Source organism: Sphaerodactylus townsendi, linkage group LG04 (assembly GCF_021028975.2).
Source record: "Sphaerodactylus townsendi isolate TG3544 linkage group LG04, MPM_Stown_v2.3, whole genome shotgun sequence".
Classification (NCBI taxonomy): Eukaryota; Metazoa; Chordata; class Lepidosauria; order Squamata; family Sphaerodactylidae; genus Sphaerodactylus; species Sphaerodactylus townsendi.
This window is the reverse complement of record NC_059428.1, coordinates 148,543,978-148,567,134: the sequence shown is the minus strand read 5'-3', so window position 1 is coordinate 148,567,134 and position 23,157 is coordinate 148,543,978. Positions and strand designations below refer to the sequence as shown.

The window sequence follows — 23,157 nt, the reverse complement described above, 5'->3', positions numbered from 1 at the left end:
AACACCAATAGATGACACAGAAAAGGTTTAGAAACTCAGAAATGCATTAAAATATGCACAGTATTGTATAATATCAACATATATTTTAATACCATAAATATAAACAATTTTTTTAAAAAAAGTTAAAATAAAAGAGTACATTTAGACTACTTCTGTGGTGCAACGGGAAGGTCAAAAATGTTATGAGGATTTCCAAATTGCAGGGAGTGCTGTACCCCTAAACCCAGCAATGTGGAAGGGACAGCTGTATTTCCTACGGGCAAGCATGCTTTCCATTAGTCCTAGTAGGCAAGTGTGTGGCTTTTGGCTTGCTCTTTTCTTTGTGCAGATTCTTGAGGTCTGGGGAGGGATGAAATCAGGGGCGTAACGAGACAAACTGGAGCCCTGGGCAAAACCTGAATTGGATGGGGGCCCCCCCATGGGCGGCCACCCCACCAGGACCAAAAAATTTTTTTTGCACCAGGTCATTGGTGCCTGCAGGGGGTGCATTTTTAGACATATCGACACCAAAATTTCAGGGTATCATCTGGAGACTGTTCTGACGTTAGCCCTCAAGTTTGGTGCAGCTTGGTTCAGAGGGGCCAAAGTTATGGACCCTCAAAAGGGTAGCCCCCATCTCCTTAGCTCCCATTTGAAAGAATGGGAGTTGGGAGCACCCCCTTTGAGGGTCCATAACTTTGCCCCCCCCCGACCCAAACTGCACCAAATCTGGGGGGTATCATCAGGGCAGTCTCCTGATGAGACCCTGAAACTTTTGAGACTGTGCCTTCAGAATTGTGCCCCCCCACCCCCCAGCCTGCATCCCCCATTAACAGCAATGCAGAAAACTCACCCCAGAACAAAGATTCTTAGGCAAATTTCTGGGATGTTCCTGCAGGGGGGTGTATTTTTTGACGTATCTGAGCCAAAATTTCAGGGTATCATCTGGAGACTGTCCTGACGCTACCCCTCAAGTTTGGTGCAGTTTGGTTCAGGGGGACCAAAGTTATGGACCCTCAAAAGGATAGCCCCCATCTCTTTCGCTCCCATTTGAAAGAATGGGAGATGGGAGCACCCCCCTTGAGGGTCCATAACTTTGGCCCCCTGACCCAAACTGCACCAAACCTGGGGGGTATCAGGAGATTGTCCTGATGATAACCTGAAATTTTGGTGCCAATACGTCCAAAAATGCACCCCCTGCAGGCCAAAATGTGAAAAATCAAAAAAATTAAAACGGATTGCTCACAGAGGCATGGCAAAGAGACAAAGGCGTTACACGGTGTTACTCTGTGGCCGACACCCGCAGAGGCGTAGCACAGAGAGAAGGGCGTTACACTGTGTGCCTCTGTGGCTGGGACCTGATTTTTCCTTACAGAGCAGACCTACCACTTGTGTTCCATCTCAGCTTCAAGCCCATCGATTCCTGATTTCTCACTTGATTTGATTTCCACCGGCCAAGGTGAATTCTGTTCATGGAGCCTAGAAGAGAAATATCGCGATGTTGGTGTATAATGGAGACTCTAGGTATCTGCCCTATGGGCAGGACAAAGGGTTAGTGCCTTCTTTCTTTTGCCCTAAATGGCAGAGTCGATTGCTTATTGGAGATGATTTTTTATTGAAGTGTGGAGATCCGCTACAATGCAGTCTATTTTGTTTGTTAGCCTGTTGGCTTTGTTCAATTGATCTTCAAAATAGTTTAATTTTACCCCGAAGAACCCTTTTCCTTCTTAAAACATACTCATGGCTCCAGCAAGCACATCTCCACAGAAAAGACATTTTTAACTCAGAGCATCATGGGCATGGCATATCTTTATAGGAATTCAGGCCTTCACAGGGCCTTTTTAATTTCTCTTTTTATCTTCTGAAATCTGGGTTGCTCTTCAATTTTGGCACCAGTCAGAACAAATAGCAGTAGCTTTTGCAGTTTAAGCAGAAGATTTGTGGAATAATTTCAGGCAACTGAGTTAGTTAGTTTGTACTCATACAGAGGAAAAACAGTATACTGATCACATCTTCCCGTGATATGCTTCTGAAGATGTGAGCCATGGTTTTGAGCAAAATGTTAGGAGCTAAAACTACCAGACCACAGCCACAGTGCCCAGAAAACCCACAAGAGCCAGGTATATGGATTATAAGGGTCTCATTTTTGAGATGCTTAGATTGTGTCTCTCATAAACAAACCTACTGGAAGATGGAAAGACAAATAAATATACACTGTCTTGAGCTACTCTTGCAGAGTTCCAGGCATTCTACCATACCATCTCACAAGGCAAGTGCTGGATCATGCCAAAGGCCCATCTCGGTCCAAAACCCCTTTCCCCCACAATGGCCCAGCAAAATGCCCATTAGGAAGGCAGGAGTGCAATACTTTCCCCCATTATAAATTTTGTAACTTAAGAGTGTGTTGTAGGAATTTACTGCCATTCATTTTAATGGGTGACCCTCTGTTCTAGTATTATGAGGCAGAAGTATTTATGTTCCCTTTATACTGTTGTTTTAACCTTTATCATGCCCTTTCTTAATTATCTTCTCCCTCTTGAGATTTTGAGGTAGGGAACATTTCAATCTTGCACCTGTTCTGTTCGCCATACCTGCAATCCCAAAAGCAGAATATTCCAGGAAATGCGTGCTGAAACGGCCATTAGTCGTAGATACATCGTTAGAGGTGCACCTATGCATTAAGTACAATTTATTGTGCCTTTTTCTTTTTATCAGTAGCATGAATGAGGGTGGGGGGATGTTCAGCAGCTGCGTATTACTAAACCTCTTTGTGACCTAAGCTATTTCAATGTGTTGAACATGTCATGGGGTTGCCACAGTAACTTCTCTGAGATGTTCAATGTCCATATCAAGACTGTAATTCAGCTTCTTGTAAATTTCAGATTTTGATAATTTCTGATAGAGTTAGGATTCCAGGACCAAATGTTTCCTTGGACTTGGTTCATTCATGGGAGATATTCTGTTTCTGCTTAGAAGCTGAGCTTTTGTTTTCCATTTTGAAGGGTCATTTTTGAAGAAATCTCCACCCAGTTCCACATCTCGGCCTCATGGCCCGTCCGTGTAAAGCCAAGACTTCAGTGGCCAAAAAATGCAGAAGGAAAAAGAATCGCTTCACGCTGGTGTTCCTCTGGATTAAGAAGGTGGCTGGAACAAAGGAACTGTGCCCTACACCGCCTGGACTTTGTGTTTCTCTGCCCTCTGCGAGCAAGCCCCCCCATAGCTCCCCTTATTCCACAAGGAGCAAAACCCAGTCTGTCGATTCTATGCCATGTTTGAGGCGTAGGGAACTACCTCCACGGGAAGCGCGAACTCACTCAAAAATACTGACAGCTGCCATTTGTCGACAAGCTGGTAGGAAATCCTATAAGGGTCGCAAGAGAAGGAGACAAGCAAAGGCAACAGAAATAGAAAGTGAGGTAAGGGCTGGGCTCCAGACTGTCGATAGTTAGGATTAACAGCTGGGACAAAACCCTGACTTCTTCCATGCAGGGGGACACATCTGGAAATCCTACATATTTTGATTTTGGAAGGGGATAAATCTGCCGCTTGGTTCAACAGTGGGATATATTTACCAATGTATGCTATCGCTTGATGTTAACATAGAGGTGAGGAAGATATGTATCCCCTTTAGGGATTGGACGGGATATAAATCCAACAAATAAAATAAATAAATATTTTACTCACTGTATGAAGCCCACCCTTGGCAGTCACTTATTCCAAAAGAAATCAGGTCCAGTTCCACAGTTAATGGCAGGCTGAGGCATCCCAAAACAGAGAAACATTTTTCACTGCCCCCAGAGCTGGCCCCAGAATCAAGGGCCAGGATTGCAGCACTAACTATGCTTGTTATATTTGGGCAAAATTGCGTTGGTCAGAATGACAGTCTTTGCCACAATGAATTTTCTTTTCCAAAATCTACCCATTGTAACCCCGAATAAGTTTTTTAATTAACGTAGGAAAGATTTAAGTAAATTTATTTGGGGAAAGGGGAGACCAAGAATTAGTTATAGGGTTCTATGCGATGACATTAAAAGGGGTGGACTGGGTTTACCAAATTTAGAATTTTATCATAAGGCTGCAGGTTTACTTTGTTTTAGGGAATGGTTGACACTAGAAGGCAGAGAATTGCTTAATTTAGAGGGCTCTGACATTTTTCGGATGGCATTTCTATATCTGGTATGCACAGGGTAAGGAATTTAGGGAATTTAGGGATTACTGTAAGGAATTCCAACGAGGCAGAAATAAAAGGCTTTTGGTTGAAAGACCATTTATTCAGACATCTTAGAAAGCTCATACACACGGCATGACTGGAATGGGGCCTCCCGCTTAAACTACAGAATATAACCCCCTTGTCCCATCCCCCTCCCGGTGTCTCCAGTCCCATTCTCATGGGAACGGAATTCTCATCTCACTCTATGAGATAAGCCCTCTAACAGTGTGTGGTTGCTGGCGGATTCTGGCTCACGATTCAGTCAGTGCTAGGAACCTGGGGTCAAAGGCCAAACGGGTTGTGAAGAGATTCGCAGCAACGAACACCTTTTACACTGGCCTGCCTCTCTAAGAAAGCAGAACCCTTTCCCCGTTTCAGTGGGAAAAGCACGATGAAAGCGTGCAAGAAAATAAGGCGAGGGCATGATATTTTCTCCTGGAATAGACTCCATTGATTATGGCCGGAGGAATATCCCACCCCAGGAAACGCAAAGTATTACCAGCAAGTTTATTGCGATTAAAGCGAGTCCAGAATAGCCTAGCGTCAATTTCATAGTGCTTGTGGGTCCATCAATTATGGTCGGGCGGGGTCTCTCCGGAGTGGTCGCGGCTACAGGCATCGGAAGCGGGAGCCTCCTTGAGCAAACTGGAGATGAAAGGACGGGATGGATATTACTTAGCAGGAATTGAGCGGTAAAGCTCTAAACGAAGCAGAAAACATCATTTGATCACTTTTGTAATTCTAAACGACTCCACGTAATTTCTTTGCCCAGTTTTGAATATTTGTGAACGATCTCTAAGATTGGCTTAGTAGACAAATAAACCCAAGCCCCCACGGTAACGTAGCGAAGTCGTGAACCATATGTTTATCCGCTTCTGGAAACTTTGTGAGTCCTGGCTCGTTGGTAAAGGAGCGGTCTCACTGTCTTCCACCCCTCAGCCAGGGATGTAATCCATTGTTTGAACTCTGGAGGATGTAGCGCCTCGTAAGAAAGCTTGGGGCAAAGGCAGTGTGGAAACAAACGCTTTGGCCAGACACAATTTCTAAAGCGGGCTTTCTGTGTGCTAAAGGCTATGAATGGCATTGTTGTAAGCTGCATTTCCTGCAAATGGGATTAACTTCGCGACTCAATTGTCTTGATGGTAGTTAGTGTAACAACGTAAATACTGCTCTGAAGAAGTTCTGCCCGTTAAGCCCTCTCTGATTCAACCGTCCACTTTGAACGCATTAATTTGGTAGGGCTGACAACCGCCGGGTGGTTCCCAACAAGCTGGTCCAGGAAAGCCTTCCAAAATTTGGAGATCGCACTCAGGCCCAAGCGTCGACACCACCTTGGAGGTATGGAGTGTGAGGCGAGCAGATATGTTGAATAAACAATCGCCAGCCAATTTAGGGGCAGAGGGAATGGTGGTTGCAGGGATAAAAAAATGTGTGCTTGTTTGGAGAACAGGTCCACTCTACTACCCATAAAACAGTGTTTCCTGGCAACTTCTCCGGCAAAATCCGGTATTAATAAAATCCGTGAAATAGGACAACTCCCCAGGGACGCGGGAGGCAAACAGGGAGAGGCCTTTAAAAAGGTCAGTGGGGTTTTCCCGAATGGACTCTGGCCTCCAGTTTCATCCTAACATCCCCTTGATATAGAGGTCTCTCAATGTCTTTGGCGCATGGCACTAACCACCGTGAACTGGCGACGGGCCAGATGTAGCTTTTGAGGAAGCCAAAATGTCCAGCCTAATTCGGCATGCGTGGCAGGCTTCGGTGAACCTGCTTTCGCGGAGGGGGGGAGGCATCGCACTCAACATCCCCCCCGCTTCCAAACGCCATCCCTCAAGCGTTGCATCTGGAGTCTCCTTCACTCCGCCAGTTCGGCGAGCTCCTTCTCCTCGAAGTTCCCAAAGAGGAAGGGAGAGACGGACTACTCGGAATGGGCTATGAGGAGGAAGCGGAGAGGTCTGTGACCTAGTGACAGCCATACTTCCAGCTGGGAGGGGAGATGCACGGTGCGCGCTGCATATCTCAGAACGGTAAGAACCGCCCCCTCCCGGAAGGCTGCAGATGTGCCGATCAGCCAGTTTATTGGTTTTTTTCCAGGGGAAAAAATGGATCGTGAAGGAGTAGCGGGAGAAAAAACGTTCCAACGAAGGCTGCTCTTCCGGTTGACATTTTGAGGGGGGGTAGAGAGGGCTGCCAAATTTTATGATCCCACCAAATCTTGAGAAGGGGTGTTTGGCCCCCTCAAGCCAGTGACGCCTCTGTGCATAGCCACCTTGATAGCAGCAGTCTTCCTTTATCCCCTAATGGTCCAGCCGTTGAGCTCAGGGCCAGAAAAAACTTTTCTTTGGATAAAGTAAGCACACGGCACAAGTTTACCTTCATCTTTATTTCTCTGCAAAGAGGGTTAGCGCCGAAATTTTGGTCCCGATGCATTCACGCGAACATACAAAGGAAAGGTCGGGTCCGGGGTGTTTTGGGAAATCGGGTTCCATTGTAGTGAAAGCTGATTTTGTGATGCTGGAATGCCGATTGACATTCCACTGCGTAGACCAAGGGAGGGGAGCCCCGGCTTAGCAGCCTGTGCAACTTTGCCTTTGGTGCGTAAGAGATCTGTGAGCCGAAGGGCCAGTTTAGCAAATTGGGGTATATAAAAAATCCAACGATAGAAATTGCAAGCAAAACCAAGGAAGGATTGCAATTCTTTCTGTTGGTGGGGGCCGACCATTGAAGCTACCGCTGCCTACTTTGGCAGGATCCATTTTTAAGCCATCGGGTGAGGATCCGAGCATAGCCTAAATAGTCTATGGATGGACTGATGAAAAAACAGCTACACTTTGACAACTTCTACGTAAGAGAGAGCTATTGTCATAAACGCGTTGTAAATTAATTCCCCAACCAGGGCTTCATGCTCTTCCATAGTTTGTGAATAAATCAGGACATCATCTAAGCAATACCCACTCACCCTTTATACAATAAATCTTGCAAAACCTCAATTATTTAGTGGGCCATAAAAGCTCCGTGGGCTCCAGCCAAACCGAAATGGCATTATTGGGCATTCATATTGTCCACCAATATTAGCATTAAACGCTGTTAAATGTTCATAGCCTTCCCTAATTCTGATGGACCCTGTAATAGGCCTCTCTTAAATCCAACTTGGCAAAATCCGCCCCTTGCCCAGTGCATCTGAGGTCTTTGATTAAGGCGCGAAGCGGATATTTATTGGACATGGAAACAGCATTTTTAACTCACGGGTAATCAGTACAAAAGTCCTGTCCAAGGAGCCATCTTTTTTTTTCTTTTTTTTACAAAACAGAACAGAGCGGACATGGGTGTAGTTTGGCGGCTCGTCAGTTATGAATCTACTGCGAGCCAGATTCTTATCCAAAGAAAGCACGGAGACTCCTTTTTTTCTTCTGTGGAAGGACTCATGCGCTTTATAGATTCTACCCTTGGCAGACAGTTGAGCTCCTGGCTGCAAAATGATTTTTCGCGTAACCGGTTTCCCTATGGGGGGGCAACTGATCGCGATTCTGTTCCCTGAAACACCCTGGCCAGATCTTTATAAGCTTGTGGGATATCGATGGTGGGATTAGGAAGTCACCCACGTGTAAGGGCGGAAGCCAGCCGGTTCAATCGTCATTTGAATGGCTGGTTTTCCCCCACTTCATGTGCTCCCCCCGCAGGGGGGGGGTCAGTGCGAATTCTAGGAATTCGGCTTCTTCCAAATAATATTTGGCTCATGTAATAACAACCATGGCATGCCCAAGACAATGGAGCGTTTCCCGGCCACTCGAGCAAGAAGCGAAACTAATTTTTTTCCCAATGGTAAAAGCTTATGACGAATTGAGCAAAACAGGTTGGGCGCTTTGAATCGGGCCGGGCCTTCCAGCCCGCTGGGCTTTCGCCATCCATTTGAGTAAACGGAGATATTGGGCTTCACTCAGGGGAATTCGGCCCAAGCTAAGTTCCTCGAGCTACCTGCGGCCGCAAGATTAAACAGTGCGGGAGCAGCCAGAACTTCAACGAGGGCGAGGCTATAATAATGCGTGTATGCTTGGCAGGGTTGGCTAAAGAGGCTTGAATAGTAATGGTAGCGCTGCTTGCCTTCACTCTCACCGTAATCTGGAGTAGGACCCATGTCCATGGGCTACGCCGAAGATAGGCAACCGCTTTCACTTCCCCCTCCCTCGGGTCCTCAAGTCCTCGATAGCAGCTTTTGGATCGAAGCCTGGGGGTGGAGGCCCAGACTTTCCGTGGAGGCTTGGCAGAGGGGTGCGTGAGACCGAACGGCGGGCTTCTGTTTTTTGGGGCAGTTGGCAGCCAGGATGGCCTGGTGACCACACGCAATAGAGGCATAATCCCAAATCCACGGGCGGGCGTTTCAGATGTAAGTCTCCGTGGAGACGGCTGAATGGCTTTGGTTTATGAAAGTTGCTGCCAGCAAACGCGGTGGTTTTTCGACGTGGCATCTTCGCACGCAGCGTGATTCTAGACGGGGCTGCTACTTGTAGATCCCCAGATCACGATCCACTCTCAGCGACGGGTGCGCCCTGGATGCGGATGAGGGAGAACTGTCTCCCCAAGTTTGGTATTCATAGCCTTCGAAGAAGCATTCTTCCACATTTCATCTGCGTTCAGGCCAGTCATCAGGGAGGAAGTTTAGTAGCCGCCTTGCATCTAAATTCCACAGGCAGAATTTGGCAAAAGAACGGGTTGTTCTGCTGAATGGATTCTTTATGGTACCGAATGGCCGTTCTGCTTTCAGCATCCGGATCTTTGGAAAGCGAAGGCACGTGGAAGGCTTCTGGAGAGAACCGCCATCAGCGAAGAAGTATCATCAGCTTGCACTTCATAAAGAGTCACAAATCCAGTCAGCAGCCGTTACCTCATCCAAGACGGACCCGATGTCCATCAGATTCTTTCACGCTCAGAACGATACAAATCATCAAATTCCCTCCTATATGAAAGGCGTCCAGTTGCAGGATGAAGTAGGGAGTTTAGAGGCGGTCCGTCCACTTAAAACGTGGCAGGGATGGGGGGCCTATAATATCACTTCTTTCAACAGCTCTTGGAGACTGGCTGGGGCTGTGGGTTGCAACGGCTTAGCGGTGGGGCTGGGAGAGCAGGCCGGCCGCTGAGTTACCGCCGGTTGAGGAGGATAAGCGAGCGATCTTGCAATCGGCCGTTCTCCGCTTTGCAGCGAGGCAGCCGGAATTGAGGTTAGTAGGACCTTCAGCAGCGTCGAGCCCCATGGCAGGAGGAGCGTGGTAGCGCTCTGGTAAAGGTGTAAGCTAACCGACCGGTTCCTCTTGCCATGACGTATCCCGCTGCCTTCTTCAGCTCTTTGCTCCAAAGGCAGCCGCCAATTCTCTTTCTTTGGCGAAGTTAAGCGCATCTTGATGCACATGTAAAGGCCATTTTTTTCAACGCATCCAGTTTTGCTTGTTCATCACGCTGAATGGCCGCAGAGTCAACTTCGCTTCTGGCGCTTGAATGGCCCCTTAATGCTTTCGCTGGCTACGCTCCAGATCCCAGCTTTTGAGTGAGATCCAAGACTCCGTCATGGACCAATAAGTTCTGCTGATACTGCTTCGCTGTACAGCGCTTTCTTTGGCCCGGTTCAGCTCGAAAGTTGGATCGCCCTTGGCGCGTTGTTCTCGGGCCCCTTTGCAGGCATTCCACGATCTTTTGCAGCTGTTGCGCTCTCCTCCTGCAGAGTCTGGCGCTCCCGTCCCATGCCTTCTTTAGCATGGCGCTGCAGTCACCGCTCACTCTATCGTCCCAACTTTCTTGGATGGGAGGAGGAAATAAATCTGGATGGGGAGTCAGGTCTTCTTCGATCTCACCTCCTCCGATGGTGTAACTCCTCCAGTCCTCCGGACGGCTTCTGACGGTTCTCCATGGAAGTTTCTCCGCACACCAACTGCTTACATGGTGCCCGGGAAACTGGAAATCGAGTGTGGAACCGCACGAAACCCCTCTCCCGATCACCGAACATCCTGATCTGCGGGCTAACGCCCGTTTTCGATTGTGGATTCTTGGGACGGGCCCGTAAGCGTTATGCCGGGGATCGCTTGGGGAGCATCATCGGCGCATATGAGTCAAGGAAAATGCGTCTCAATTGACTCCCTGAGGTGGCTGTATATGAAGTGTAGTCAGACCCATCTCTTCCAAACAGGTTGCCAAATCTGGGCTCTTGTAACTCCCTGCGAAACGGTAGAGATCCGATCCACAGGCGCCGATCCATAGACAGCTTCAAACCACTCAATGCAAATCCATTATGGTCACATCCGCGATCCCTCATCCCAAACGGCGCAGGGGAAGACTCATGCTGAACGAAGACGGAGCAGGAGTCACCAAGCTAGACCCGTTTCCCCACTGGTTCCTCAGAATCAGAAGGGAAGGCTCGAACCCTCTATGGGGAGCTACCGCGCCTCATTCACGTTTCAGGAATATTCAATTCTGCATGTTTAAAAACACCAGAGATCCCATCACTGAGTGTTAAAAAAAGAAAATAAAAGTATAGATTCCAAAGTCATAATGTAAGCGAATTCCAACGTGAGGCAGAAATAAAAAGGCTTTTGGCTTGAAAGACCATTTATTCCAGACATCTTAGAAAGCTCCATACAATACGGCATGACTGGAATGGGGCCTCCCGCTTAAACTACAGAATATAACCCCCTTGTCCCATCCCCCTCCCGGTGTCTCCAGTCCCATTCTCGTGGGAACGGAATTCTCATCTCACTCTATGAGATAAGCCCTCTAACAGTGTGGTTGCTGCGGATTCTGGCCCGTCGCCCGTGCCAGGGAACTCAGTCAAGGCCAAACGGCTGTGAAGAGATTCAGCACCACTGAGATCTTTACAATTACGTGATTAGGAAATCTACCTTTAAGATATGAGAAGATTACAAAAGGAAAAACATTAAACACTATGTTGGCTTTCACCACAAGAAGCTATTAAAATGAGGTTTGAAGATAATAATGACTTGACTAGATATAATAACTTGATTACAAGAAGAGGGGTGAATATAGAATGACAAGATAACATAATAAACGGTAAAGAATGCCAATGGTTTCAATACCAGCAGTTGATGGAAAAATTTTAAAGTGATAAAAATTAAAGGTTTTGAACTAGAAGAACTTTTTTTGATGAAACGCTAAAAAAGGATAAATGAGGAGTTAGTAAATTGTATACAGTTGTATAATTGTATAAAACTATCTTACAAAATGAATTGGTAGACGAACAAATCAGACGTTGCATGGTTAGAATAGAGAAATCAATCTGGAAACATGAGAAGGAGTATGGGTAAAGAAATTAAAATTCACAAATGCAGTAAGATTAAGAACATTGTTACAAAATGCTACATGGATGGTGCTTATCTCCAAGCAAGCTAGCTAAAATATATAATTCGGATCGATGATGGAAGTGTCAAACCCATTGCTTTCACATCTGTCTGTGAGCTCCCAAAGCCACCTGGTGGGCCACTGCGAGTAGCAGAGAGCTGGACTACATGGACTCTGGTCTGATCCAGCAGGCTCTTTCTTATGTTCTTGGATTTATTTATTTATTTATTTATTTTTCAGATTTTTAGACCGCCCCATCCCCTAGGGGCTCTGGGCGGTGTACAACACAGTAACCACCGTGTACAGCTAAAAACAGCTAAAACCTTTAAAAGCAGCAGTAAAATAGGAAACTAACTATAATAGTTAAATTAATTCATAGAATGGCGTCCGCAGTCTCAATTTCAAACCCTCTTGCCGGAGGGAAGGACAGCAATCCCAAGATGATAAGGCCCAGATGTATGGCCATAGCGGGCACCATCAACGGGCTGAGTACCTCCAAAAGCCCGCGAACAGCTCCGGCCTCTTACAGGCCCTCTGCGAAATTCCATAAGGTCCCTTGGGCCCGACAGCTGGTGGAAGAAGCTGTCTCCACCAGGCTGTGGGCCAGGGCTGTAAAGGCCCGGGTCAATGGGCCAGCGTGGAAGGCTACAGCTTCAGATCATCAAGGGGCCAGGGATTGGTACCTTTATTCGCCTTTGGTGGCAATGCAAAGTCAGCCAGGAATTCTGCCTCATTGTATATTGTATTATGAAAGAAATCTTAGGTATAAAATGTATGCTTAAACCAGAAATGTTCTTATTAAATATAATCAAGTTTAAGATAGAAAAGCTGAAAATCTACTCTTACTGTAAAGGATTCAATGGTGTTGATGGTGAAGTAACCTTGAGTGCATTCCACAGCCCGGGCGATGGGCCAGATGCATCGGCGGAGACTTTATCTTTGCGCGGGAGATGAAGCCTCTGTTCCCATGGGAAGCAGGAAGGGGGGATGGGGTGACTGGTATTATAACCTGTGCTTCTGGCGGGAAGTGTCATTCCTGCCACTGCGTGTACTTGAGCTTTCTAAGATGTCTTAATAAATGGACTTTTACCCCAAAAGCCTTTTATTTCTGCTTCTATGGAATTCCTTACACTTACACATGTTAGTGGCGACGAGAATTCAATTCGCCAAAAAATGGAAGATGTTCTCAACTCCCTCTAAAAAGGATTGGCTGACTCAACTAATCGAATTTGCTGCCTATGTCAAGTCTACTAAAATACAATTTCATAGAAAATTTCCTAGATGTATGGCAACCAATAGTTAAATTTCTGCAAACTAAAGAATATAAGACTTTGTATCTGCAATGTTGATAAGTTAATATTGAATTGTAATTGTTGGTAAGGTGTACATACATTATTAAAGCCAAGTCATCAATTATCTTTTCCTTTCCTTTCCTTTCCCTCTTTCCCTTCCCTTCTCTTTTCTTCTCTTTTCTTTCTTTCTCTTAAATTCTCTCTTAACTATCTACTTCTCTCTCTCTCTTTTAGCTGTGCTTCTCTTCTCTTTCCCTTTTCTGTTTTACCCCGTTCCTTTTCTCCTTCCCTTCTTCTTACATACTCTTTCCCCTTTATCTTTCCATATATTGCACACTCTCTTACATTACAAGTTTTATTTGTTACCCACCTTCAATCCAAATGTCAACATATAATTTTTGAAGTTCTTAAAATGCTATATTTAGACATTTTGATTGTAATGATGTTATTGTAATCTTATAAGAAAAACAGCAAGATATTTATAATTGCTACTTCATGTTTATGTATTTATCATTCAATAAATATTTTAAAAAATAATTATGCTTGTTATTTTATAATTACATAGTAGTCATACTAGTAAGTGGGAATAATTTCACTTCTAAATTTATTAATCCCATTTGAACAAGGACAGATGGCCAATTATCTAGTGAACATGTATAATCCCGAACAGAGGGCACTAGCAGTAGCGAGATTTAATATAATGCCCACAGCTTTACACTCCCATCCAGCAAATTGGTAGGGCTGAGAGAATTTGCCCCTGTAATCAGGGACAAGTGGAAACTATAACATATTTTCTTTCATTGTCCCAGATTTGTCAAAGTTCAAGAAAAATAATGCCACAATTATTCCGTTGTTTCAGGAGGATTCAGCTGATATATTGGCAATCCCATCTTTACTGAATAATTGTGATCTTATGTTTTGTAAAGCGATTGCAAAATTTTTAACAAGAGCTGATAGAGCTAATGAAATAGTAGCGCTGTATTTATGGGCACTGTACTAATTGTAATCTTTTTTTTCTCTTGTGTCTATATTATATGTATTTTTATATAGATTTTAGCTGTTAGTTTTAGTATGCCAATAAAGGCTTTGAAGTTTGAAGTGGGAATAAATTACTGGTTTTGTTATTGTGCCAGGTGATTGAACAATGTGGCACAATAGGACATAATGGGGAAAATTTTGAAGATTGCAGGCGTGTGGGGACTGGGCGTACACAGTTTTTGCTAACCTTCAGTAAAATGTGCTCAAAAGGGCAGAGATATTTATTTATTTGTTATTTAAATTTAATATACACCGCCCACCCTCTGGGCGCGGTACGCAATAAGTTAAAACTTGCAGATGGAACCAATAACCCTAACGTAAAACCATACATACAAATAAAACAATGCAAATGAAAGGCATGAAAAGATATGAAAGGCATATGTATATGTGTGTGTGTGTGTGTGTGTATACATACAAACCTTCAGCAGCATCCATATATACTTGCAGGGTTTATTTAGATGGAGCTGAAGGTTTGGCAGTTGTTACACACGTGTGTGTGTGTGTGTGTGTGTGAGCATAGCAAGTGACTGCTTCACTGTGTGTGTGTAGCCAGCCCATAACTTGTTCGATCCTCACGTTCACTGTTAAACATACAAGTTCTGGGGGTGCCTTTTGGGACTAGAAGGGGTCTGCAACCTGCGGCTCTCCATATGTTCATGGACTACAATTCCCATCAGCCCCTGCCAGCATGGCCAATTGTAGTCCATGAACATCGGGAAAAGCCGCAGGTTGCAGACCCAAGAAAGGGGAGGGTGCGTATATTGCGTGCACGTGCATGTGGCAATAACAGGTTGAGGTGCAAAGGAAGCCCCCTCGTTCCTGCCCATCCAGCCCGGCGTTGCCGTGGCAACCCACGGGCGGAACCATGCGGCTCCCAGCATGCTGTGCGCGCGGGCAAGATGGCGGCGCCCAGGGCGAGCCCCGCACGGCCGGCTCCTGCTTTCCCCTTCCCGCTGCCTGATTCTGGGGAGGGGGCGGAGGGCGAGCCCCCCAAGAGGAAGAAGCCCCCTTGCCGGGCCTGCACGGATTTCAAGAGCTGGATGCGCGACCAGAAGAAGGCGTCGGTGAGGAGGGGGAGGGCTAGAGATGGGTTAAAGTTGCCAGGGGTCTGCAACCTGCGGCTCTCCAGATGTTCACGGACTATAATTCCCATCAGCCACTGCCACTTGGCCATGCTGGCAGGGGCTGATGGGAATTGTAGTCCATGAACATCTGGAGAGCCGTAGGTTGCAGACCCCAAACATATGTGGTTGCAAATCATAACAGGAAGCAAACATCTCTACCTTCGCTAAGTCAATACTTAGAAGCACCGAGGCTATTGCAACAATGACATTTTTAGACTCCTGGGACTTGTCCACAAACTGCCCTCTGCAACTCAGTGGAGTTTGTCTGCACATCGTAGAATTCCATCTCTCTCCTCCTTCCCTATCTAAGACAATTGGGATCTTGGGGACGAGACTTCCTTTACAGCAGATCAGGGCTTTGGTTTGCCAGAGTTTATCTTGTCTTCTCTGGCAGGCAGCAGCTCTGCAGGAATTTTGGGTCTTCCACATCTTCGTTGACCCGATCCCATTCAAAGTGAGGTCAGAGAAACTTTGTAGCATATTAGCATGCACACACACACACACGCGCGCGCACACTCACAGAGAAATTTTTTTTAAAGGTGCCCTAGAATCAGGTGGGGCTCTTATGTGTCCCCATGAGCAAAAATTGCTGACTCACAAAACATACTAGCAGCCTTAAATCCAGGGCAACTGGTCCGCTGATAGGACATCAGGGTTTGCTGTGGCTCTCGTAAGTGCTGCATATTCAGATAGCATAAATGTTTGTGTGAAGATGTTTGCATGAAAATGTTTGCATGAAGGCAGCCCTGAATGGGGGAGAATAAAGTGAGCAGGGTCTCATGTGATCCCATCTTGACTACAGCGGTTTGTGAACTTGCTGCAGAGATATAACCTGTTTATCTGTTTGCATGGTTTCATTAGCTAGTTGCTAGATAATGCATAATGTTTCTCCAACCCAGAAAACTGAAGCTGAAGAGGAGCCACGCCTTGATTGTCCTATAGACAGAGAAGAACTGGGGAGAAACTCGTGGGCATTTCTTCATACGATGGCAGCATATTACCCCGACCGACCTAGTAAAACCCAGCAGCAAGAAATGGTGCAATTCATTCACTTATTTGCTAAGGTTTTCCCTTGTCAGGAGTGTGCAGAAGATGCGACAGACAGGTGGGTTTGGTTTTCTGGAGCGCACACTGTTTATACTGCATAACTGCTGATCTTGAAATTCTGGAACCAGCTATTGTGTAATTGACTTCGTTTGTACCCTGCCTTTCTCCAAAGCAGTTTGCGTCATTCTCCTCTCGTCCATTTTATAATCACCACAACCCTGTGAGGTGGGTGGGGCTGAGAATGTGCGCAGCTAGTTCAGGGTCACCCAGCAAGTTTTCATGGTAGAGTTGGGATTCAAACACTACTCCACATTATGCAAACATATTTTATTTTGAATACTTCTGCCATTCTCCCTCTTCCTATAGCTCTGCTAGTCATGCAGACATTTTACCTGTCAAATTCGCTAGGGGGCAGAATTGCACCAGATGATAACTTGGTATATAACAGAGGAAATCCTTTCATGGAACAAAACAAAATCAACAAAATGTATCTGAACTCTGTTTTTCTTGAACAGCTCACATGCTTTTCTTCTACAAGTAATGCTCACTTTTATAAGTGTCTGTATTAAGTGCAATATGGGCCAATTGTAGCATCATGGTTTTAGTGTTGGACACTAGGATCTGAGATGCCAGGTTCAAATTACTACTATCATAGAAACTCACTGTTCACCTTGGGCCAAAGTTCACACATTCTCAGTCTAATCTATCTCACAGAATTGTTGTGAAGATAAAAAGGAGTACAGGACAATGACATTAGTTGCTTTGGGTCCCCATTGAGGAGAAAGGCTGAGAAGAAATGAAAGCAAAATAAAATTTCAACAGTACAAAAAGCACTTGGCCCTATCCTTTAAACAACAACAACATGGGGATGGGCCTCATTAAGCATAAGTTAATTCTTTCACCTACACCGTGGATGAGAAAAGGAGACACAAAGGCACTCATATAATTCCTTTGGGGAAGGCACTGCTGTCCATAACTCTTGGTCACCAGTGAGACAGGACTTTGGGTTTTGAGGCCTGGTTTGGGTGCAGAGAATGGGAATGCGCACAGAGAGAAATATTAGAGCCCCACATGCTCTCTGGTTTCCAGTTTGACTTGGAAAAACCATTGATCTTCTTTCTGGGACCAGATGGCTGTAATTGGTGGTGCGTGCTGCATAGTTGGTCGGCACTAGTAAGACAAAGCTTTCACACACATCCCAGGAATGTGTCTGGGTTACAGACCTCTGAACTAGATTCTGACCAGCCCTCCTGGCTGCAAACACCCACGGCTTCCCAAAGGAGGCAGCCAAGGATGCAACAGGTGGGAAACCTGCATGGAAGTAAACGTCCTCACTCTGTTTGGTTTTCTCCTTTGTGCAGAATACAGCGAAATCACCCTGACACCAGCAGCAGGCGGAACCTGACCCAGTGGTTTTGCCGGCTTCACAATGAAGTGAACAAGAAGTTGGGGAAGCCCGAATTTGACTGCTCCCTCGTAGACGAGCGCTGGCGAGACGGCTGGAAGGACGGCTCCTGTGATTAGATACGCTGCTGGAAATAAAATTGAATGCTCTTTAATTAAAAAAGAAAGAAAGAGGAAGACCCACACCAGTGAGGTACACAAGAAGTCCTGGGAAGGGTACTTTTTTGGATGGGGTTGTCAGTGTGACTGAGGCTGGGAGCAGAGTCTACAAGATGTGTCTCCCCTTGTGGTCAATGAGTACCTGTCGTTTTATCAGAAGTCTTCATCCCAACTTTCTCCTTGCTGTTGGAATGTTTCCCAACTTTATCTTTTTTAATTGCCATTCAATGCTGCCTTAAAAATCTAGGCAATTTCTAAGCTTGCAGGGGAGTGGGGGCCCCAGCCTTTCTATTCTATTCCATCTGTTCCAGACCCTACTCTGGCCTAAATAATCTTCTCAAAGGCCTTGATGCCCATATCTATGCCTTTTTTTCCCCATAGGACTGAGTATTTTCCCTTTCTTTTGTTTTGCGCCTGATCAACAGACTTCCTTCTTGCCCATTTCTTCCCTGCTCTTTGAAATCTGGAACACTTTTCATAATCACATTCTTGGAGATTCTACATTGGTAATTGAATCATTTCAGATTCCTGACAAGGGCATGTGTTACCTTTTTAAAAATGGGTTACTCAGTGTGCTGCTGCCAGGACGTCTAGGATTGTAGGGTTTCATTCATCTTCCTGCTTGTTGAAATCCTGAAGGACGGAAGATAAAATCATTTCATTCTGGGATCAGGTCTCTCATTTCAACGGTTCAGATGTTATCCTTTGCATTTCTCTCTCCCTCTCTCTGGTCAGGGGTGAATCCTAACTGGAGCATGAAGTAAGTCCAGGAAAGTTATGGTAATATATGCTCACCTGTGTTGAAACAGGAGGGGAAATTCATGAAGGTTATATTAGTTCTCGAACCTATGTGTGCCAAAGATCTCACTGTCTGTGCAAGAGATTCCTAGAGGTGATAATCATGCTCCCAGACTGGGCGAACCCTTCTGCTATGACTGGGCCACAGTACTGCAAGATGCTAGCAGGAGAGAACCACACCCATGTCGTATATCCCTCTGAAGAGTTGGGGATTGATAAAAATCTTGGGCTGCAAGTATGAGACAGTGTTGGTCCACATAATACTAGCAAATCATCCGTACAGCTGTGGTTCAGGTATGGGGTTAACTTTGGTTCCAAGCAATGGGACTCTAAGAGGCGACTACATGAAAACCATGAATGAAGAGAGATGAAAGTCCCGCTAATCTGGCTTTTAAATTTGTGACACACTCCCCCCCCCCCACCCCGAAATCCAGTTTTTCTGTTTCTAGTTATTACAAGCAAGCCCTGTGGCTGAGCTGGGGAGTCGTCTTTGATACCCCCTAGGATCATTTTCCGACATTTCCCCTGTGTGTTTGGCCTCCGCAACATCTTCTGATTTATTCATTTTGCGAGCTGTTTTAACTCCCCTGACACAAGAGGACCGGGTAAAGTTATTTACACTTAAGGGTCTTCAGAGGTGATTATTCTGTGTGGCCTCTTGCTAAAACCACCTGAACCTGAAAGATACAAAAGGCTGTGAATGCAAACAAATGATTTTGAACTGCTCTGTGTGCTTTCTTTTTAATTATAAAAGGCATTTCAGTTTATTGGCAAGGGTGTTGTTTGCTCAAGTGCACTTGATGAGACGGCAGATATGAAGCGTGTCTGAAAATGTATTTAATTCCTGTCTGGTGACAAAACAATAAAGTTAAACATTTCATTTATTTTCCTCTTTTTTAAAAAAAGAAAAAAAGAAAAAGCTTGTGTTACAGGCACCAATAGCCTTAAGGCGGGGGGGGGGGGGGGGAGAACAGATCCATCTTCATGTCTCCTTTGCACAATATTTTAGGGCCCTTAACTAAGAAGGCGCTCTATCAGCACGGCTTTGCTGGAAAGAGTAGCTGTCTCAGTTTGTAACACAAATCAAATAATGAACTGAAGGCCGCTTGCAACCTTTAAAATCCTGCTGCTTTGACTGTACGAGTTCTGTACGTCCTTTAGTAAAATGAGACCTCTCTAGCTACAGGCAGAGCCATTGAGCCCTTGCAGAATATTCATAAACATTTCAACTATACAGAATGGCTTTCTCTCAATGTGAACTTGCTTGCTTCCACCAATAAAACTATAAGACCCAGTCTCTTGCACCCCATAACATCTTCCTCCAGATCTCCACTGACAGGCAGCAGGTTAGTACTTAGATAGGCAAGTGGTTTGTGTGTGTGGGCAGGGAGAGTGTAAGCATGACTTTTTCTCTGCCACAACATTGTTGTGCAGCTAGCGGGCACACCGCAGCCTCCAGAAGCAAGTGAGCTGGGCGGGTAAGCTAAGAGTCACCCTTGCTGTTGTGTGGTCCATCAGAAAGGCCCAAGCACCACCAAGGATCTTCCAGCTGGAGGGCATCTTTGAGGTCATTTAGTCTGACCCGCTCTTCCATGCAGGAAATCCAGCACCTGAGTGTGCACAGATGCCTGTGCAGCCTCTGCCTTGAAGACCTCTGGCGGCATTTAACCTCTGGGGTTCCCACTGCAATTTCTCTACCTACCCTGTGTCTGTGGAAGACAGTTCCTGCTAATGTCCTCCCTGCAGTGTTGACCTGCAACTTCTTTCTGGTGGTGGACTATTACCAGCAGGTCAACCTGTCAAGGTTGTTCTCTTGTATCTCGGCTTCTCAGGTAAACCTTGCAGAGTCTGGGAGGGCTATTTAGTTGGTGCATCTTTTTCCCAGAATAGGAGGAAGTCAGTTTTTAGTCAGGGGGGTGATCTGGGGTGTCTGTTCTTTGAGGCAGCCAGGCTGTACTTCTGAACCAAAGAGGAAGGTCTTTTCGTGTGTGTATTCATGTGGCAGCAATCTATAGAAATAACATCACATCTGGGATTATTATAACCCTGTTACTCTTTGGAAATGGCCACATTCTGTAGCTTAACGACATGGGGAGAAAACACAGTTTCTTTCATTCGGTGCATCCAATGCAACTGTGCTGACTAAATTGTACAAAAATGCTTTAAATAAATGAATTAATAACAGAAACTTCCACCCCATCTGTGCTCCTGCAAGAGGCAGGGGCATTCTTCCCATAACCAGCAATCCATTCAAATGTGCCAGCATAGTGTAGTGGTTGTCAGACTAGTATCAGGAAGACCCAGGTTCTAATCCCCCCTTGTGCTATGGCAGCTCGCTGGGTGACCTTGGGCCAATCACATTCTCTCAACCTAACCTACCTCACAAGGTTGTCATGAAGGCAAAACAGAGGACAGGAGAATGATAAATACTGTTTTGGGTCCCCACCGGGGAGAAAAGTGGGATATAAATGAATTAAACTAAACTCTCCATCCCGTCTTTCGCACTGCCAGTCAGAAATAGACACAGAGGGACAGTGACTAACCTGTAATTGAGAGGGGTGGGTGGGTGAACGGCATCATAATATACTTTGAGAGTGACATTTTCCAACCTCCTCCCTCCATTATGGCCCAGTTCACACTCAGGGAGCAACAACTAGAGCCGTCTAGCTAAGGAGCAGCTAATTTTTTAAAAGACATTTTATCCTCAGAGGAGCGTGTTGCGTGTCAGTTTTTCTAGAATATGTGACATTTGTGGGCTCTGTGTGTGCGTGCGTGTGAGTGATGCTGAGACTGCATATTGCAAAAGCACAAACAAGTCTGGCCAATGGGGTGGGGGGAGACGGAACTGAGCTTGGAACCGTCACCCTGGGTGCAACCTCTGTGCGTGTTTTGCTTCTCAGTCCTGGCCACGGAAATGATGTCATAGTTGTCATGGCATCTGTATCTATGGCACACAAATTAAACCCAGCATCACGAGGGGGAAGGTGGGCAACCGGAGGCGAGCCTGCAGTCTGAAAGGGAGGGGATTCCTTTTGTAAAACTGTGTGCCGCCTTCTTTCTCCCCTGGCATTCTAGCTTTCTGCTTGCAGAGTGTGTTGTTGTTGTTTCGTCAGCAGCAAAGCGATATTCAAGATTGGGATCCTCTGCCTGTAGTCCAGAGCCTATTTTCCCACTTTGAGGCTCTGCTGCCACATGTGAACCAGGCTGCACTGCTCCAAGTTGAAAGGAGATCATGTTTTTAATATTTCCCTAGGAAAACAACCCCCCAAAGAGAATTTTAATCCAGCAGGGGGTAAGATAAGCTAGGATAACTCTGTCTCTGGTGCGCTTTCACTTAGTGTGTGGTGTGTTTTTATATGGGGGAGGCATTTGGAAAATATTATCTCCTCTCCTCCCTTGAAGGGGTGTGGTCCTGTTTTCTCAGAACTCTGCTGGTTTCTATAGTGACAACAATAATAATACTTGGTGTTCATGTTGCACTGAGGGCAGGGAGAGATCGTCATGTGTTACAACAACCTTGTGAGGTAGACTAGTGTGATCACCGTATTCCACATGGGGGCTGGCATCAGCTTGCCTAAGGAGTTTACATCACAGGACACCCAAGGCTGGATTCACTCAGGCAGGGGGACTGAGGTGGCTGAGGCCCACGGTGGGAGGCCAAAATGCAACCCTTCAGATTGCAGCTAAGGGATTACGTCCCCCCACCAAATTTCCCCTTTCCACATGCAAAGGCTATGCTGAAAGTTTTTCCCCTGAGATGCTATTTTTTTAGCTGCAGGGAGAGGGTTTTTTTAAAAAATTATGTATTGATACAGACAGGGCTTGATTTGTGCATAATCTCAGGGAGATAAAAGCTCAGTGCGTCCTCCAAACTAGGTTGCCCCTGGACCAGTGGTCCATGTAGTCCTGCATTTGATTTCGCGCTCTGTTTTCCCTAGAGGTCTAGAACTAACCTCCCCAGTTGCTGACTCCGAACACTGAGTTTCTGTAGGATCAGCATGGCCTTCAGCCACAAACGGACCTCCCCGTTCATGACTGTTTCCAATCCCCCTTGAAAGCTATCTTAAACTAATGATCCCTGACATCCTGTGGCAGGGAGTTACACAAGCTAATTCCTCTTTACCCAGAAATGCTACTTTTGTTTGGAACGTGGATCTTCACAGTTCTAATCTGTCACTCTGACAGCTTTAAATTTAGCGCTGGCTCCAGGTTTGGTGTGACAGAACAAATAATCCTTGGGCGCTCCACCCACCTGTCCCAGCAGAGATGCCAACCTCCAGGTAAGACCTGGAGACCGCCCAGAATTACAAGTCATCTTCAGACTACAGAGATCAGTTTCCTGGGGGTGGGGGGGTGGCGGCTGCTTTGGAGGGGGGCAACTCTAGGGAATCGCATCCCTATTTCATTCCCTCCCCTTCCCAAATATCCAGGAATCCCCCAACCCAAAGTTGGCAAGGCCACTCCCATCTCTCTCTTGGCATCCGCGAATTGCTTCAGGTCCTCGAAAGGGAAGCCCCTTCTGCCCCCACCCCCAATGCAAGCAGGCCGCCGATGCAGTCGAGAGGGCGGAACCCCAGCCCCTCTGGAGGCAGGTGTGAAAGCACGCGCGCAAAGAACAGGTGGGGAAGGGGGGCAGCCCTGTTCCTGCGCTCGGTGGGGGGAGCCTCCCGCCGTGCCGCGTGGAAAGGCGACCCCCGAGGCCATGTCATCGATCCCTCCTCCTCGGAGGAGCGCGCCAGCCCCGCGCAGCCCACTCCGCGCCACC

General features: G+C 46.2%; 1 protein-coding gene across 1 annotated transcript; it reads left to right on the top strand.

Annotated features, from left to right (window-relative positions):
- Positions 1-14,725: 14,725 nt before the first annotated feature.
- Positions 14,726-19,276, top strand: GFER (growth factor, augmenter of liver regeneration). The gene is made up of 3 exons (XM_048493500.1): positions 14,726-14,924; positions 15,884-16,089; positions 17,393-19,276. The coding sequence occupies exons 1-3, from the start codon at positions 14,760-14,762 to the stop codon at positions 17,553-17,555; spliced, it is 534 nt and encodes a 177-aa protein (XP_048349457.1). The 5' UTR covers positions 14,726-14,759; the 3' UTR covers positions 17,556-19,276.
- The last annotated feature ends 3,881 nt before the right edge of the window (positions 19,277-23,157 follow it).